General features: G+C 39.5%; 1 protein-coding gene across 6 annotated transcripts in view; it reads right to left on the bottom strand.

The window, feature by feature from the left end:
* PATJ (PATJ crumbs cell polarity complex component) overlaps positions 1-19,469 on the bottom strand; it is a 143,617-nt gene that overhangs the window by 120,427 nt on the left and 3,721 nt on the right. For 4 of the 6 annotated variants that reach the window (XM_035333857.1, XM_035333860.1, XM_035333859.1 and 1 more), the window contains exons 2-12: positions 18,838-19,004; positions 17,725-17,780; positions 17,471-17,637; positions 16,290-16,481; positions 14,816-14,955; positions 12,837-13,035; positions 11,034-11,162; positions 9,326-9,538; positions 6,297-6,399; positions 4,601-4,689; positions 3,672-3,799 (exon numbers count right to left, since the gene is read on the bottom strand). In XM_035333857.1, the coding sequence (XP_035189748.1) occupies positions 3,672-3,799; positions 4,601-4,689; positions 6,297-6,399; positions 9,326-9,538; positions 11,034-11,162; positions 12,837-13,035; positions 14,816-14,955; positions 16,290-16,481; positions 17,471-17,637; positions 17,725-17,746 (1,382 nt within the window). In that variant the 5' untranslated portion in view covers positions 17,747-17,780; positions 18,838-19,004. Of the gene's footprint in view, positions 1-3,221; positions 3,362-3,656; positions 3,800-4,600; positions 4,690-6,296; positions 6,400-9,325; positions 9,539-11,033; positions 11,163-12,836; positions 13,036-14,815; positions 14,956-16,289; positions 16,482-17,470; positions 17,643-17,724; positions 17,781-18,837; positions 19,005-19,469 lie in introns of all 6 variants that reach the window. The other 2 variants (XM_035333861.1, XM_035333858.1) reach the window with 2 other exon arrangements.

The following is a 19,469-nucleotide window of genomic DNA, read 5'->3' as shown; positions in this document are numbered from 1 at the left end:
TGCAGCTGTTAAGTTAATTGCCTGTAGTCCGCTAGCAGAAAGTTTCAGGCCTCATGCACATTGCATCCTAAACCATGTTGCCTTTGTAACAGCACTGTTTAATCATGGCTTTGCCTGGCCAGAATTACTATTTAATACCTCTCCAGGAAACACAATTTAATAAGAATTTCACACAACTGGGCTTAAAGGGAAGTAATACATATTTTTATAAAACATACCTTTTACATTAAACTTTTAAAAGCATTTCCAGAGTTTAGTCAGAGCCTTAAATTAGCAGTATTTACTTTAGCACCATTATAATGAAGTGTCCATCACCATGTCCAAAATAAGCACCTATCTTTGGAATTTAAACTTGGCCACCAAATTCTACTTGGAGGTGAAATCTTATACATCGTATTTCAGTATGAATAAAATTTGCAACTAAGTATTTCAACCTTTTAACAAAGATGCACACACACACACCTATTTTATAGCAGCAAAAAGCTTTTGCAGTACTTTGTAACTTTAAGGGGTTTTTTCCTCTATGAAAAACCAGTTTAATCAAACAATACTCGCTTATTGTTTCATTAAAGGCCACTGATTCCTTGCTCGGTTGGAAAACCATGCCCATTTCATAGCCTGTAGGTCCAAGGAGGACCAGAGCTACCAGATGGTATCAAGGGCAATATCCAACTGCAAACCAATATCTGCAGCATTTAAGTGTTGGTATCTCAAGACACATTCTGCATATGAACACCTTAGCCTGTATTACCCAGGGTAAGGGGAGCTCAGACACACAGGGGACCAGAAAAATCTGCAGTATCCTTTCTGCGTGACGCACTGGGATGCAGTGCACACCCACCACGCTGCCTCTGCAAGTAATCAGCACGGGCCCAGCCAGGAGCTATGAATTCCAGGCAGCGAAGTCCTTGCCAGAGCCGGGTGCATCTGTACCATACTCCAGAGCGCTCCAAGAAAAGGGATTATGAGGTTGGCACAAGGTTAGAAATGAGGGGGCGCCACTCATATACATAGAACTTGGTTACAAATACCTTTAGAAATGAGGGCCTTTGGAGTATTTATGGAGAGGCGATGGATCTGTATCGGATCCGTATCAAAAAAGTCTGGGCATGCTACGGAAATGGCTCAAAACTACAGTTAGATCCAAGCTGACTGTTAGGAGCACAGAGATCACTAAGGCATGTCTAGATAACGTACCTTAAGACTAAGAGAGTTTGTTAGCTTTAAGCCAGGTAAAAGCAATTTCAGATCCCCACCTAAACTGATCCTGGCACTGATAGACCGTATTTGCACGGCGCGAGGTATTAGGTAACAAATTCCTCCAGAAGTTCTCTTTGCATCAGGGCAGACATCTGCCGCCTGCGCCACAAGATAACCCAACCACAAGTCATCAGGAACTGACTGCAGAGACACTGCTCACTCCAGTAGAAAAATAAAAGACTTTATGCACAGAAAGTTCCACCGTATTTGGAGAGAAAAAAAAAAGACTGGGTCAGTGACACAGGACAGTGTGTTCCTCTTCTAGTCTCTGGCACCGTGAGCCTAAGTCCTCCTGGCTCTTCTGCCCCTAAATACACCCTACTTCTAAGTCCTTAAGTTTTTCCTCCAGTGTAAATACAAATCAATATATGGTTTTCCACTCCAACTGCTAAAACAATGCTTTGATAACCTTAAATCTTAGCTACTCAATCACCTCTGTTTTGGCTTCCTATTTCTGGGAACATGCAGAAGTCACAACAAAGGATGTCTGGTTATAAGGCTTGGACAGAAAAGTAAAACAGAATGGAGCATAGGAACTGCTAACATTTCTCTCATTTCCAGGTTGTCTTTAATACTGACAGATCTTCCACAGTCATAGCAAAATTGTTATTCATTGACAGCCATAATTTAGACTCCTCTATTGCATCTACATATCTAAGAAACAAGGCATAAGGATAATTTATGCTGACTTCAACACAAGCTGTAGAAATTCACCCAGAAGTTCCTGTAGATGAGGCCAGAAATCTGTAGAGGATTTGAAGCATGCCTTCTGGAAAGACCTCCAGCCTTGATTCCCAAGTCAGCTAAAAACCAAAGCAAGCCATGCCTTTGTGATCTGTCGCTATGCCCAACTGCCTTTTACTGCTAAAAACGCATGGCTAATTTCAACACCTCTCTGGCCCCCAGTTCCAGCTATCAGGTTTTATTACACATTTGCCAGACCAGAGATTCTCATCCTCCTACATAGGTACGTGGTCGAAAACTTCCCAGTTCAGCTAGTAAGCTCGGGACAAGCAAGCCAGAAATTGCATGTCTAGAGACTGAACTCTAGTTTCCAACAGTAGCACACGAGGAGGCAGTACACAACAATATCGGTACTACCAGATAAATCAGTTGGGTCTCAGGACGAGCAGAAAGCAAGGAGAGGCTCACTGCCAAGTGGGAAATCTCACAGGAGGTGGACGTAACTTGTGCTAGGCTTCCTGCTTCTCCAGCACTCCAGGAAATATCAGCGACCAGCAGCATAAAAGCAGGATAAGCAAAAAGGAGCGAGGCAATTACGTGGCACTTGGTACGTGGTTGAAACTCATGCTCCTCATGGAAAACGACTTACAAACGGAGATGTCACAAGATGTGACTCCCCATCCCTGCTGCTGCAGTCCTTCAGCAAGCCCTACTCAGTCAAATCTCCTGAGAGAAGATGCTGCAGCCCTGGTCACGGGCTGCAGGAGGTGAGTTCTGATCAAGTTGCAGCAGTGCCAGAACAAGGAGCATCAGGGATGATGTACAGGAAACCAAAAGGATATTTTGAAAAGAGACTGCAGAGGTGGAAGCCTAAGACCTGTGAGGGCTAGAAGGAAGATACGACAGACAACACTGAATCACAAAACAAATGTGAATTCCCAAGAGGATAGAAGCTGACTCTGACTTCTGGCAGAAGGAGAAATGCTTCATCGCCATGCTGTTCACCTTGTAATTTGGTTCAGAGGCCTGACAGCAGAGGAGGATGACAGCAAACTGCAGGCAGAACACCTCGCATCAGCAGAGAGGGATGAGGGATAGAAAGAATTGGTGAACTGGAGGAAGTCAGCTCTGCAGAGCTGATGAGATTCATTCCAGAGTACACAAAGGGCTGCAACGCCACTGCACATAATCTTGCAAGTGTATATGTATATAAATACAGACTGGATTAGAGGCAATTCCAAAGAATCAGAAGAGATGCTGCAAGATATTCTATCCACCTGATTTATGCAGGCTCTGCTTCTTTTCAGTCTGAAAATTATCCTTCTGGTTTTGGATTTCCTCATTCTTACTGTCCACACTGGTTTCAGTCCCTACAGCTCCGGGGGATAGTAAGGCTGGAACAATTGGCTGCACTGTGAAAATAGATGGGAAAAAATAAATCAGACAGATGTTGCAAAATAGAGGAAGTAGTAACAACACCTCACTAACTGCTTGTTTGTTTGTTTGTTTTGGCTACACTGGAGTTTGGCACAGTTTTCCAGCAGCCCTCATTTCCCTCTCATTCCTCCTGAAGCGTCATCTTCTACAGCGTGCCCTTATGAGATCTAGGATCACGTGAGATCTAGCCCTGATTATTAAATCAGGTCATTGTAAACGGAGCAGAAAATAAAATTTATTACTGAAAAAGGGAAGGGGTGGGGAAAAAATGAGAATTACCTTTATCTGAGCATCTTTGTGAAGAGATGGTAGAAGAAGGTTTCCTTCTAAGTAAGGTAAGGCGCACAACCTGCCCTGTGTTACGCAACACCTCCACCACTTCTTGGTTGGTATAATCCTGTATATTAACTCCATCAACCTAAATCATATCAAATAACAGTAATCGTGTTACATTCTTATGTATTCTCCTGCAAAACTGCAGATAAAAGCCAAAGGTTTTATGAAATTTTGCTCTCATCAAGGTGAAGCTGACTTTGGAAGATCCAGCACAGCACTTATGATTTTAAACTACTTTTTAAGTTCTCTCTCTCTACATTATTTCTTAAAACAAAAAGATGGTGAGGTTCATCCCTGTTTGTACTGTGAATGCAAAATTGGCCATAATTCAATTCATTCCTATTCAAAGCTTTTTCATTTTTCTACATATAAAGCTTGGGTTTTGAAACCTAAATTGTGCCTAGTAATATTTTGACTGTATCCACACTATGCTACACTCTAATTAAGGACCATAAACAGTCTGCCACATCTTGCAAAATCTTAACCACCCTCAAGTCCCACTGAATTCAATAGAAGCTAATGCTTCTCTTCTTTACTTTAGGCCAAAAGCCAAGATTCTCCACTCAAACATTTTAATCCAAATGCTCGCCTCTTTCATAGTTAACTACTGTTTAATACTTTGTTGAACAGAAAAAACAGTATTTTAACCACAACCAAAAACAAAGCGACTCATTTCTGTAGTAATTCAAATAGAACCCTTCAAGATTTTTCATCTGTTCTACCTACACAAATATGAATTACCAAATTCTGTCCTCTGCAAAGCGGAGAAAGTTTAATTAATTTTAGAAAGTCTTTACTAAATTGTTCTTCTAATAGTGAGACATGTACTGAGCTACCAGTTCCACAATACATAAGCAGAATGTTTACAGCACCAATTACTTACCGCAACAATTTTGTCATGAACGTGAATTTGGCCGTTGTGGTCAGCAGCACTGCCAGGAATTACGTTTTTCACAAAAATCCCTGACGGTTCTGTTGGGGGTGGAAAGGGAGAAGAGAAACAAGTCACTAAGCTAACCATTTTCTTTTCTAATTAATATTTTTTTTTCTTTCAGCATTTTTCACACACTTTTTTCCACAGTTACGATCCTGCAAACAACTGAAATTTGCACGTTACCACTTTACACAGCTTGACGCAGAATAACAGGATCTCTGATGGAAAAAAACAGCACTGATACAAGCACCTAGAATACATTGACCTCAGTAATTTTTCTTTAAAGGGGCTCACAGAAGGCCACCTCCTCCATGGATTCATCCTTGTGCTTACAAGGCTTTAAGGCACAAACACCTGAATTCCATGCTGCACATGACTTCAACAGCACTACTTAAGCTAAAAGTATGTGCTTAAGTACTTTGATCAAGACTTCAATCATCCTCTTCTAGCTAAAGAATTTAGGCCTTTAAATCTTAATGAAAAAGGATTAAAAAACAAAAAAAAAAAGAGAAACATGGCAATCAGAAAAGCTGTCCTTTGTCATGTTTGAAGTTTGATTATTAATTCTAACTTCTAAGTAGGAAATTAAAAAAAAAACAAAAACAATCATCAATTGAAACAGTAACCCTTCCCTTCCACCACCAGCACCACCACTCCCCTCCCCACCCCCAAATAAATAACAGCAATCTTTAATCCTAGTCAATCTTGACACTTCATCCATCCTTTTGGGAACATTAAACACTCCGACACCTGCCCAGCACGGTTTGCCCATGCTCAGGAAGCTCCTCTGCTGGTGCTCCAAGGCCACCTTTTCTCTTTGCCTCACACATGCACCTCCCTGACCCACTTCCCAGTGCTCACCACACCAAGATTCCTGAGTGGCAAGCCAACAGGATCTCCTGGGAATTAAGAGGCCAGCAACGCAACCCCAGCTGTTCCAGATTCCCAGAATACTTTCTTGAGTCCCATGAGGAAGAGGAAGGAAGCAGAAGCAACACCCCTTCATGTTAAACCAGATATTCAGTGAGTCAGTTCTGAAGATACTATCATTTGTGGAACCAGTAATTGAAAGATGAGTGAACAGCTCTAATTTAAAGTGGATTTACAAAAAAATAAAAATAATTCCACATTCCAATATCCTAGCACAGGTATTTTCATCGGTTCCTGAGCTTAGAAACTGGAGCAGTCATCCACCAAAGAGAGGTAAATCACCTTGTGAAGGCAGCATACACATCACACACGTCTGAGATTCTCTGCATCTGCCTGGCAGAGGGATGGACTATTCAATCTGATTGATCATTTCCATTCTACCACCTACAATTCATTAAATAAATGAAAATGCATATTGAGCTATTTTGTAACGGTGCCATTTGAAACTGGATGCAAACCGGGGACGCGTGACACTCTGGTTTTGATACTCCTCTTAAAGTGTTCTCATTTTACATATGAGAATCATTTAATAACGTAATTACAACTCTTTAAAAGCATTTTGAGGGTCAATTTCAGTTTGTACCAAGTTCTTCAAAAATCTTCAGAGTTTGTAGGTTATCCTGTTTCAAAGAAGTGCTCTCCATTTTCTTTGTAGTGAACAAAGAGTATTTGAAAAGCCTCTGTCCTGGACTTGACTAAATCCCCCAGAACTCACCTATATCGCATGTGCCAGCATATCCAACAATTGTTATCCCCAGGCTTTGCCCATTCTTTTTTATAAGTTCCACATCATAGGTCTCAAAAAGGTTGGCATTATCCTGTAAACAAAACACAAGACAATTAATATATTTATATATGTCACCATTTCTTGGTACCACTACAATACTGCAGGTTGAGATCTTCGTAAGTAAGCAGTGATTGCAATTTTCCTCTTTCAGAAGGGATCACGTTTGCAAAGGAGACGCATCTGAGATTTTCTGAAAATATGGTGTCATCCAAAGTCATAAACTGCTTTCAAAATTCTTGGCTACTGTTTTCTCCACGTAACTGTCAGAGGTATCATGTTCACATTTCATTGAAAACAGAAGTTTTTATTAGACTGCTCGGGGGCCATTTCCCCTTCGATTCCACTGCCATTTGGTTACAACATACTTCCCAGCCAACCCCAAAAGACAACAGATGCTGAGTGCCCCCCGAATTTCTCCTCTCCCTTTCACGTGTCAGTCCAGATAAACAGCGTCATGAAGCCGCTTGCCCAAGCTGCTCCTGCTGGACAGTTAAGAAGCCAGAAAACGGGTATAAATACACAGGCTTCTCACATCGCACATTCCTGCCAGAAAAAGCGATGCTCATCTCTCCGTGTCATTGCCTACTACGGAAGCGAGGGGCAGCAGGAAAGGGATCTCAGGCAGAGACAGGTCTGATGCCCTGACACGAAGGAGCTCACGTGGATACGCAGCAGTCACATTTCTACCGCAGCAGCAGCGGCCTACGTAAGTGCAAATATGAGAGACCACGTAGGTGCCCGAGCTCATTCATGGTTTTGATGCTACTTCCTAAACCACAAAACCATACCAGAAGTCAATCTTGCACACATCACTTTAGCAAGTTTGATTTGATCTTACTCCCATTTGAACGCCACCAAACTGCAAAGAGCACTAGAAGCCTCCAACTAGCTAAAGGAAATGAGAAGCAAAATATTCATTTGCATTCACTGCAAATTATTTTTAAGACCTAACTGAGGAGAATATTAATTTGTAAAGGCTTTGTTGTTGAACTGATGAGAAGACTTCTCATAACAAACAATACTTAAAAAGAGAAGCACACAACACGATCTGTTCTCTGCACACTCTGCTTACTGCAGCTACCAAAAGAAAGGAGATGATCATAGAGAGGTCCGGAAGTCAATAGGGACAGTATCACTGGGACGGTACCATTGCTAACAACCAAAAATGGAAATCAGAAATCATTTCTTAAGAGAATGATCAAAATAAACTTAATCAAATACTTGCCAAATGTCAGCTCTGGAAGGACCTATGTTAGAAGTAGGCCAAAGTTACAGTTGTACCTATTTCACCTTTCACTGAAGTTAATAAACTGCTATCTCCTTTCTTATCACACACACCTTCACTAGCCAACTTATTAACCGCTTTCCAACTCTCTTGCTCCGTAAGACACTGATGGGGATGAAGATAAGTCTTGGTGCTCTGTCCCTTATCTTTAGGAGAGGGAATGAAATCAGCAAATGAGCCTATAGCGACATCTGAAATGGAACTACTGTCTTGAGAGTCCTGCTGTTTTGGCAATCAGAAGTCCTTCACGGTCATTGCTCTGGTGCTACAGAAATTTTCCCTAACTCGTGTTACTGGCAGAACGCAAAACATCGAAGTGTAATCTAGAAAATCAAATGCAGAGTCGTAAACACAATCAGCTCCGGTAGGCTGCTAATATTGCCCTCAGTGTCTTCGAGAATATAGATAATAACAGTTTTCTCCAAGCCATGCACAGACATTACTAGTTTCAGTTACTCTCTCCTGCAGGAGACTTAAAGGAAATCAAACTTTAATACAGAACTAGGGGAAAAAATAAAAAAGCACAACATATCAACATATCATGTATTAAAAATACACCTTCCTACTGGTTTGTAAAACAGAAACGAAAATCCATGAAAATCGTCAGTAAATTAATAAATACGTTCAGATTATTAAACAAGCCTAAGACTCTGACCCTAAAGTATGTAGATTACCTCTCTTTTATTTCTCTGCCATTCAAGTTTCCTACTACACTTCCGAGAAGAGTTTGAGAAGGACCCAAATACTTTTATGACAGCGTCAGCCACACTAGTGTATCAGAGAGATGCAAGACATCCTCTTCTTCCCAACGCTGATGGCTGCCTTTGCAGTGACTGCCCAGTAAGCACGAAGGTGAATTTGTAACAGTGACTGCTAGTCTGACATTTAAAGATGGTGTTTAAAAAAAAAAAAGCTCTCTTCACTCATATTCAAGAGACTAGATAAGAGAGAAAAGGCTACTCAGATTCTACACCTAAATCTAAGCAGCACAGTAGTAGCAGATGGCGCACAAGCACAGCTTTGTTTATGTTTCAAGACCTACTGTACACTTAGTGTAGCATTTGTTGATTTTAATTACTCAAAACTGAAAAGAATGACTTCAAAAACAAGAGACTTTGATATGACCATGTTAAGATTTGCTAAAACAAGTTTCAAATTTTTTAGATATATTTCCTATCACAGACAGTAGTGTAGACTATGAAAACATTACACTTATGTTTCATAAAAAGATGATAGTGCTGAATAATTCCGGTTTGGCCATGGCACTCTGGATTTCAGACTAGGGAAATTCATATTCAGGTTTTAAATCCACTTACAAATGATTGATTGGCAAGAACATAATGAGCTAAGAAGGAGAACTAGAAGTGCCATTTATCGATAATGGTCATGGTCCTTGTAATTAAATCAGCCACTCTGAAATAAATTCCATCAGGCTGGTCATTCTGATCCCAAGATTGTAGGTATTAACAACATATAAGAAAAAGGAGAAAAACAGAGGAAGCAGGCCTAAAATAATGATCACTTAAATACACACGTATATCTGGAAACTCAAACAAGGAAAAGCATGAGTGTCTTCACACCCAGAAGTAACAAGCTTGCTCTTTTCTCCTCCCTTCTAATCAGAAGCCACAAGCATACTTAAAAACACCATAAGTGAACATCAGATACTTACGTTTCCATTCTGAAAGGGAGGTAACGTACTAACGGGCCAGCTCACAGGAGCTGGCGGACTGTCCGTCATTTCACACTTGGGGTCTCTTGCAACTACCATCCTAACAGAATTCCCACAGTTCCTCAGCACCTGCGCAACTTGTTCGCTGGTCATTCCCTGCACGTTGGTCCCTCCGATCTGTAAGATGTGATCTCCTGTTCGGAGCCTCCCATCCTTGAAACACAAAAAACATTGTAAAAAAATGTTCCGGGCTGTAAATAAAATCTTTTCCATTACAAATCTGAGAATGGCTGGTGTTTTCATGACAGCCAATGCAGGAGGATACTGTAAAATTGACCACTACCACAACATATTAAATAAGGGTTCACTTAATTAAACACTGTTTTTCCACAGTAGCAAACAGTGCTAAATCAGCCTTTCCAAAACCAAGATGCACAGGCTGAAAAGCACTGTTCCCAACAAATTGGTTACTTTTCTCATTTAGGAGAAAATAAAGGGTGCTATTTTAGAATCTTGTGGGCTGTTATGTACTGGATTTTCACGGAATAATCCACATAGAATAGGGGTTAGAATAAAAATCACAGCACTTTGATTTAGGATTATTTAGTTTCCCAGAATACTTCTATATTAACCTGGCAATTGCTTTCTTATATGTCTAGCTCCAACTCCGTCGAGAAACTCCACTGAAAGTAACAAGACTCCACACACACAAACCATTTTTAACATGATAATTGTAATTCATGGCCTACGTCATCATTTCTGATATAAGCTAGCATTCATGGGACCAAATCTTCAGCTGGTATTGATCAGCACAGTCCTACCACCTTAGGTGCACTGATTTATACAGCACTCACAGTGGAATTATTCCCAGGACTGACTCAAACTCGTTTACAAATTCATCCATTTTAACATATATATGCGCTCATTATTTCACATGTTCTTAATGATGTCTCATTCAGCTAAGAATGATGTGGTGAGTTCTTAACTTATATGCTTCATTTGTAGCCAAGACACTTTATTCCTTACAGCAAAACAGGTGTTACACAATAATTAAAAAATACTCATTTACGCATGACAGGTTCAGAGGGGGGCAGTCAAGCAAGAGCCAACATTTTCCATTAAAGCTCTCTGAATCTCCAGTTTTTGTTTCCATCCTTTACTAGAGGAAGTACCTTCGCCTGTCTCTTTTGTACGTTACTAGATCTCGTCTGCATGGCTTCCACACCTCAGATGCAGTAACTTGTTATCACCAAATTCATATTAAAAATCCAAACCCTTCATGCAACTGTGTGCGCTCTGCTCCTGGACGTAGCAGCAATGAAATGTAGTGATGATTCTTTAAAGAGTGGCAGGCAAGTTGCAAACCAAACACGCACAACTTTAAAGGATATCAGAAACTTCAAAAAGTCTTGCTGAAAGTATCAGAAGGGCTGAGAATATTAAGTTCTACAACTTTTCCAAATTTCAGCATGTTCAACAATGTTCTAAAAGCCAAAGAGTGTCTGAGAAACAGCTTAATTCATATCAGGTGCTGACTTTTTCCTCAACCATACCTTCAACATATTTATTTATAAAGTACACGTTGGCATTCAGACTTTGATGCTATCGGCTTCCTTTTGTTTAAGTGTATTAGTTTATTTTAAGACTGTCAAAAGCAGTTAATTATACTTTACAATCAAACAAGAAGTGACATAATATAACAAATTACCCGATCTGCTAATCCCCCAGGAACAATCGTTCTTACAACTACACCACTCGTCTTTCCTCCTACAATTCCAAAGCCTAATCCCGAGCCATCGTTAATCAGCTCAACGTCTTCAACATGGCCCCAGTGAATCTGCAATTAATAAAAACAGGAGGTTTTAATTTCAGTCCAGCTTTAATGTTTCTCACTTTCACCTGTACCGGGAATGACAAGAATTAATCAGTGCAAGTTTTTCCTCTCTCTCTCTCTCTGCCACATTTTAGAGATCTGTTGGATTTTATTCCATCAGCTTCATTTCCTTATAAATACTCAGTGGGATTTCTCATCTGTTTTCAAACATACATTTTGTCTTTTACTTTCATAACAGGATACTAGGAAAAAGCTTGACTAAGAAAAAGAGATTTTAGGATTTTCTTGCCAAAATGAAAACTACCCTTCTAGTTTTTCAGAAATCAAGACTAAGGCAAACAACAGAGAAAAACAGGCAGGAAGCTTGCACTGGCCTAGTTTTCACTCAGCATTGCCCAAATTCTTATATCTGTTATGTCACTTACACACTCCAAACACCACCAGTACATGCTGAATTAATAGCGCAGTATAAAATTTTGCCATACTGAATTGGAAGCATGTTTCTAAGCTACACTGTACTATGACCTTATGTTCTACAAGACAATCTGAAAATAACAAAGCTGTTAAGCAACCCAAACCCAGCCAATGTTTCTGTCAGATTAATATCTCATAGAAACCAAAATGGAGCAAAGTAGGCAGATTTAAGTCTTCTGTGAATAAAGGATTTATTAGCATACTGAAAGTCTTTGCCAAAGCCAGTTAAATATCATAAAAGAAGTTTAAAGACCCCCTGTAGAGATATATATTTGTATTTTATTTTGTTAGTCTGTTCAGTGCAGATCTTTCAATGAAAAAGCAGTTAAAGTTTAATTCTTTAAAATTTTCAGTGCAATAAACAATATTGATTATCCACTAAAACCTTCAGATTTCACTAGCTCTGTAATAATCATAAGGGAAATAATTACTGAGTATAAAGAAAAGCACTGCTCTTAACCAGATTTTCATCAAAACCTACTCGCATAATAAATTAAGATTCCAATATTGCAAACCCTGAATTTAGGTGTGCAGTTCAACCAAATTCAGCGAAGCCACCTGGACCACATGGTTTGAACACAGATGCGAGTTCAGCCCTAGCTTAATACATCTCTGAGTGACAATCTCTCCTTGTTAAAGAAAACAAAAGGGTCACAGTGAATGAAATCTGCGGTTAAAAACAACAACAACTGATAAATATGGATTGCGTGGTTAACAGATTTTTTTTTTTTAGTTATTTTTTGAAAACTTGCTTTTGAAAGCAAGACTTTTTGTTTTGAGTAGCTTAAGTTTAAATTGCTTGGGATATTTCAAACAGTGCTCGCGATAGGTTATGTTTACAGTCATTTAAGATGTAATCAGAGCATCTTTAATTGCTGAGCACAAGTAGTTTTCAGCTGGGCATACTCGTAAAACACTTTACCCAGCCTACCCTGAACAGACCCTGCTGCTAGGAATATGTTGATTTACTAAAGCTTCTGCTAGCCCATAAAAACCCAGGATCTATTTTATAACAACTTCATGCAGCTTTGCAATGGAAGCATTATACTTACTGCACGATCAGTCTAAATCAAATGTCACTGCAGATAAAACCTGACTAAAAAAAATCCCTATACATAAAGCTAGCTAATACAAACACTTACAAGTACAAAAAAGTATCCAGCATAGTTCAAAATCTGATTTTGACAGCATTACAACACTCACGGTCTCAGGTGGATTTATATCACTTAATAAGACAGACGAAGTTCTGCTGTTTCCTTGAACTGGCTCCCTAGCAACAACCAGATGTAAAGATCCTGTGGCTTGCTGGAGGAGTGCAATAGCGTGCTGATGGGAAATGTTCTGATCCAATGGGGTGCAATTAATGGCCAGTATGTGGTCATTTTCCCTCAGTCTTTGATCCCTTAACAAAACATTAAAAGAAATTTTTAAAATGCAGCATAGTGACTTCATAACAGGCTGGGGTAATTTAAACACGAACATGCAAAATAGTTACGCGAGGTTAAATGATTTGTACAAAAGAAATCTGCTCATTAGACTGTCTTCGCCACCTTACAAATTACACGCAGTGCACATTGTACTGAACTGCCCAACCAAGTTTTGTTCCAATTTTATCACCATTTGTGTTTATTCACTTTCTTCCTTCCACTATTCAAAATTCAATAAAATTCCCTTGTTCGTTCTTGATGATATTGAATTATAGGACAGGAAAATAAACATTTTTGTAGTTATACAGTGAACTAGGAAATAGATTCCATTACTTTTAGCAGTACGTGACATTATGTCCAAGTACCCACAGCTCAGGCTATGATATTGTTTTGTATCATCTGATCTAAAGACGGTCCAGCTGCACACTAACACTTTACTCAAAATTTATATTATCAAAGCTCAGACATCAAACTTTCTTCAGGCAATAAACAGTTCAATTTCTATTATACCTTAAGATAACAAATCTCATAGTTAATTCATCCTAGTGATGAATTTAGATTTGTGACAAGGGAGAAACTATCACTCATCTGCTTTGTTCAATATTCATTCTGAGCACGAGACCAAACTGTTACATAGACAGACACTGCCTTCAAAGCTCCATAGGAATCCAAAAAAGTCTCCAGGAGATCCTGTCTCAGAAGCAAAATGTGAAGCATGCTGAGGAAATTTATAAAAACTCCAAAACAATATAGCTGTACATCTCCACTAATGCATTTTACATTTCATTTTTATCATGCCGTATTTAAGATGTTTTCCTGAAATCTCTTTCTTCAGGCATTAGCCATATTTTAGATTCTCTCATCAAAGAAAGTGAGCAGCAGGTCATCAAATCCTAAAGTGAGATATTCACCCTCCTTTGACATCCGGATCAGTCCATCTGTCTCCACTTTGAAAGAGCCTAATATGCTTCTCTTTAAGTGTTCTCTGGTGTGTTCTCTGTGGGCCCATAGCCATTATCATTCCAACCTCTCCCCACTCTTTTTGTCATCCTGTGTTGGCACTTCCTGACATGTGTTATTTAAAAAGTGACACCAGTGACTTGAAATCTAGACACATTTTCTTTAAACATAATTCCAAGCACTGCATTTGTCTCATGCCAACTCTTGGGGTTTTACAATCACATTTTATTTTTAAATGATTGCTCTGTCTTTTGTTGTTGGGTGAAAACCCACAGACAATACGGGGAAAAAACTGCCTGAAGCCTTGATTCAATTATGACATCTGTGCAGGGATCTGTTGGGAGGACTGGATCTAAATTTACACAGGAAACAAACAGTAAAACCAACTATAAATAGAGCATTGTCATAGGCACATAAATAAAGAAACAAGGGGAAAAAATCTTTCAGGGACACAATGGATAAATATTCAAACAGAGGCTAATTTTTATTTTCCTTGTATTCTTTTCCGAGTTGTCTTTGTTTTTCAATCAGTACTCAAGATTCTCTTAAGTGAGTCATGATTTCTGGAAATTCCATTTGTGAACAGCTTGGATATTTGAAACTCATCTGAAAATCTGATCCTCAGAACGAGTCCATTTAGTTGAAAAGCCACAACTCAAGATACCACCACCACCAAAACATCCCACCAGAAAACCCAGACCAACGTGTTAGCCTGACAGAGTTTTCAATGCAAAAATCATGACTTTTCCCATCACGGAATTGCTGCAATTTCCGATACAATTATAAAGATCTCACCTGTCAGCTATGCTTCCTGGCTGGACTTCCTTGACAAAGATACCAACTTCTCCCAAGCTGTGATTTTTAAGGGCAACCACACTAAATCCAAGACCTCCAACAGAAGGCTTTTCAATCTTTATCGATTCTATTTGTCTCCCCTAGTAAAATAGAAAGCATTGATTTACTAATTTTTAATGCAATAGAATGAGCTACTTCAAAATTTATGAACACCGGGAGAATTATTCTCCTCCTAAGACTAAACAAAGGCAAAATACTGAATATGTTATTTCTATAAAAGCTCCTCCATTTATTATTTTTAATATAACAGAGTATTGGATATGCAAGCACTCTGAGGTTCTGAAACCTCAGGGAATTTAAGAGCTGCTTTCACACTTCATTCACATTATGAGATGAATTCCAAACTGGATGAAAACTATGAACGAAGTGCTGTCGAGAGCAATATATTTGGGGTTTCTGGAAACGCTGCATAGCTAAACTAAATTACTTGTCTTTTGGCTCCTTTTGCTTTTAATGCTGATTTTTAGGTGCATGTTCAAAAGACTGCAGCTTTTAAATAAAGAAATTAATTTCCTTCTTGTTCCTGCAGCCTCACACTGAAAGCCAAAAAGTTTGCTTTTGCAACTGCCTGCTTCTTGGCCCTAATACTGAATTTCTGGGGTTGTTTACTGGGAAGTATTACTTAGAGAAAGCACTTCTATCACAGCTGTTTTATCCAAAATAATGTGCAGCCTTTACTGTTAAATCTTTTATCAGATGAGTTAATGACACACTAACGAGAAGAGTTATGCTCAAAATATTACAGCTACATTAAGGTAGTCAATTAGCAACAGTTACTTAATATAGAAAGGCACAACCAACCAATTAAATTAATGGTTCAAAGTAATACAGAACAATGCATTCATGGTATAAATGCCAATTGCACATGGGTGGATGTCTGCACCTGTACAACTTCCATAAGCATCTGGTACATGCTATATCACGTTAATGAAATCAGCATCTGTCTGGCAAAGTTAAGACATATTAAAAGAAGAGTTAAATAAAATATTACATGCCAGCTCTTTTAATCATTTGCACTGTTCATATATCAACAAAGTTGGTACATCTCCAATTCAAAATGTACTTGATAAAAGTGTCTTTCCATCAAAACAAGTTCCTGCAGAAAACATCCATTTTCAATTAGGTGTCAACAAATACCCCCAAAAAAGTTTTCTGGCAACTGACATTTCATTTCTACATCAGTGTGCTTGGTAGAAAGTAAAACAAACAAAAAAAAAAGGCAAAGAAAATACTTTCCATATTACTTATCTTTCACAGGGAAAACTGATCCTCGGTAACTCTGCTCTCTTAGTGGCTTACGTGGCATCATACTCCAAGATACACAACAAACGTGTTTGTTTGAAAAAGTTTAAAAACCAGCATGCAAGAAAAGGTTTGACATTCAAGTTTGGTTCACTGAACCTGAGAGCCTTACCTTTGCCATCTGTTGGATGATTGCATTGAATTCATTAACTCCCAGGTTGGGAGCAAAGGTAGATGCTCTGGGTTCAGGTGAACTGCGAGGCATACACACGCTTCCAGCAGCAACTGATTTGTCAGCAAACACTAGTAGTCCTCTTTTGGTAAAATCAAAATCTACTGACCAGTCAGGAGGCATGTAATTGAGCTGTTGAAAATGAACAAAGATGTAGTAAAACTACTAAAAACATAAACACGGATTTCTACACTTCCATCTTGTAAGAAGACCGCCAAAGAAGCAAGCTACCATATCAAGTTTCTCTCTTCACCATGGCGTTCCAGAAACAAGACACACAAAAGCACCAAATATTAAAGAGGCACTCAAACACTGGTGCAACTGTCAGGCAAACCTGGATAAGAGTCATTTAGCCACAGAGGAGCCAAATGTCTAGTCTGTGCTTTGATGTCCTAGGGCACAAGCTACCTATAATTTAACATGCTACCGTTGCTAGAACTTGCAGTTCAATTTCTAGTCTTGACAGATAATGGCTTAACAAACTATGTGATGAAAACTCTTTGTGTACAGGAGTCATCAACACCCACGTCCAAGATCTAAGTGTCAACTGGCATTATAAACCAATTCACACAAGACCATTCCACTGCCAGAGCTAACTCGCTTCAAATCTAGCTTGCGTTTGTCTGTATCAGAGCTTGGCAAATCTTCAGGGTGATTTTCCAGATTTTATTTCCCAGTGTAGGTTAACCATTGTTGTGGAAGTCAGCAGGAGCTAAGTGATGGCGTGTTTTAGGGAGAAAAGATGCTGCCAGTCAGCTCATAAACAGCATTTAGCTTCTGAGAAAAACAAGGAGTCCTAGATCCAACTGTGTTCAGATATCAAAGTACTAGAGCTGATGTCTTTTGCAGAAACTTTTCTCAGGCTGATGTGGTTTTCAGACTCTTCTGCATCCCTTTCAAAGCATTCTGCCCCGTGACTGGTTTGTTGCAAGACCACTTATCATTTCAGTAGTGACTGCGCAGATACCAGCTTGACAAGAAAAGAAAAAGGCCAACATTCGCTCATACCAAGTTACAGCTTATTAATGAGCGTCCTCATTAACACATGCCTACATACCCTGTTTTAAGTTCCAAGAGCAGCATTGTTATCATCACATCAACAATTGTAATTTTACACTCACTTGCTCCTTCAGTTGCTTGATGGATTGCTGGAGGGTCAGTATCTGGTTAAACAAAGGGCTCCTGAGCGTGTTACGCAAAACAGTCAGGTTTTCATTATGCTGGGCATCTCGTTTCTCACGCAGTTTTGCTTGCAGACGATCAAGGATCTGCAGCACCTGCTGTTTATCTGCACCACAAAGTAGTACAAGTCAGGAATGGAGCTTCATTTCTCACTGACTAACAGAAGCAATCACTTTCAGACCACAACACATACCTGCAGCCGGATTTTCAGGCATGTTGGACAGTATTTTGGGAATCACTCAGAAAGACCTAGATGAGGTTTAAAAAAAAAAGAAAGGAATAAATAATATCTTTGAGCAGATTGCTAAAAGGTACACCATCAATAAATGCACTAATAAAATGCTAAGTTAACGATAACTAAATTAATTTAAAAACACCACTATTCCCTTCTCAATATAGCCTGTTGCACAGCAGCCCCAGCACATCAGAAAATTGCCCTCGTTCTGTGTGTTTTTCCTTTCACATACAAGAGGAACACCTCTTCCAAATACGAGGAATAACGCAGGGTATGAAAACAAATATTGGCCAAGGAAACTGAAAGGCAGCTGTGTTCAACCAGATTACTTTGAACGTGGACATTAAAGTTGTGATAGTTGTGATCTTTTCAAACACACATATACTTAAAATCTTCCTATTATTTAATATGTACTTTCCCCCCAATTACTTTATTTGTAGAGAGAATTCTTATCACAACAGCTCAGCCCTGCCATACGGCAGTATAGGTGAAACCTTGCATCTTCCTATAAAACAGGGCTGAGGTTCCCCCCACTCACAAGACAGCACAGCATTAAGGCCCCAAATTGGCCACATCAATCCCTACTCCAACAACTTAATCACAGCTCTCGCCGAACAGGTGAGAGAAACCTGCTCCCTTCTCCATGTGCTTGCCTTTCTCTTTCCTACGTACAAGACAGGCTTTGAAGGAACACAATATCCTTTATCACCCTCGCTACAGTGCCAAAGAGAACAGGTCTCCAACTGAGGCTGAGGCCTAGATGGCAGTATAAAAACAACAGACTTGCAATTAACAGCGATGATAAATTCATGCTGTCACTTGTGTGTTATTACATTGATGTGGAACTTGTCATTCTGAAATCTACCAAGGCAGTTATACCAAAACATACATGAGAAACAAGATTTCTTCGCTTAGTACAAGCTCCTCTGAAAGAAGTCAGCCATTTAAAAGCTCAATTTCCATAATTTCAGCTCTGCCCTGTATATAACTGCGTAGCTTCGGAATAATATAAATTTGGAATTACTTTGGAAGAAAAATAGCCATATGTAAAAAAAAATAAGGTCTATTTACTTTATTAATCTCGCAGTGCAAGGGTAGGAATGGTCGTATGCTCCTGAATGCAACACCAGGGTAAATACATCCCGGGGCTCCCTCCCAGCACAACTTCTGCTCCTTTCAGCTCTGCCTCCGACGCCGTCTGCGCTCCAGTTGAAAATGTCTCGAGTTCTGGGAGGACACTGCAATGTTTAAGAGAATATTAATTAAGCGGGTGAAAACGCAGCAGTATTATAGCTCCTCTTCTCCTGAAGAGTCAGGTTAAGCCAATTTACCTAATGCAAAAAAAGGAAAAAAAAGAGGAAGTATGTCAGAAACCACAATGTCTGATTTATGCACACTCCTCTGTATCTAAACAGCTTTGGCTCCTGTAGGAATTCCTGCAGAACCCGGTGGGTTAGCATGGTTTCCACCCAGGGCCAAGCAAAATGAGCAGCTCTGCAAGACTATTAACGCATTTAGGAGGTCGTTTCAAAATCAAACCCATAGCAAGGGGTGAGGCAGTGTCTGACCCCTGAAAGATTTTCAGGAATGCATCTGAACTCGTGTAAGGGCTGCAACTTTATTTTCTTTTCCATTTGAAATAAAACACTTCTAAGAGCACAGCAGCCTTTGATTCTGGGCTGAGATCTGATTCTGAAGAACAG

This window comes from Oxyura jamaicensis, chromosome 8, assembly GCF_011077185.1.
Source record: "Oxyura jamaicensis isolate SHBP4307 breed ruddy duck chromosome 8, BPBGC_Ojam_1.0, whole genome shotgun sequence".
Taxonomy (NCBI): Eukaryota; Metazoa; Chordata; class Aves; order Anseriformes; family Anatidae; genus Oxyura; species Oxyura jamaicensis.
This window is presented reverse-complemented; position numbering and strand designations above follow the sequence as displayed.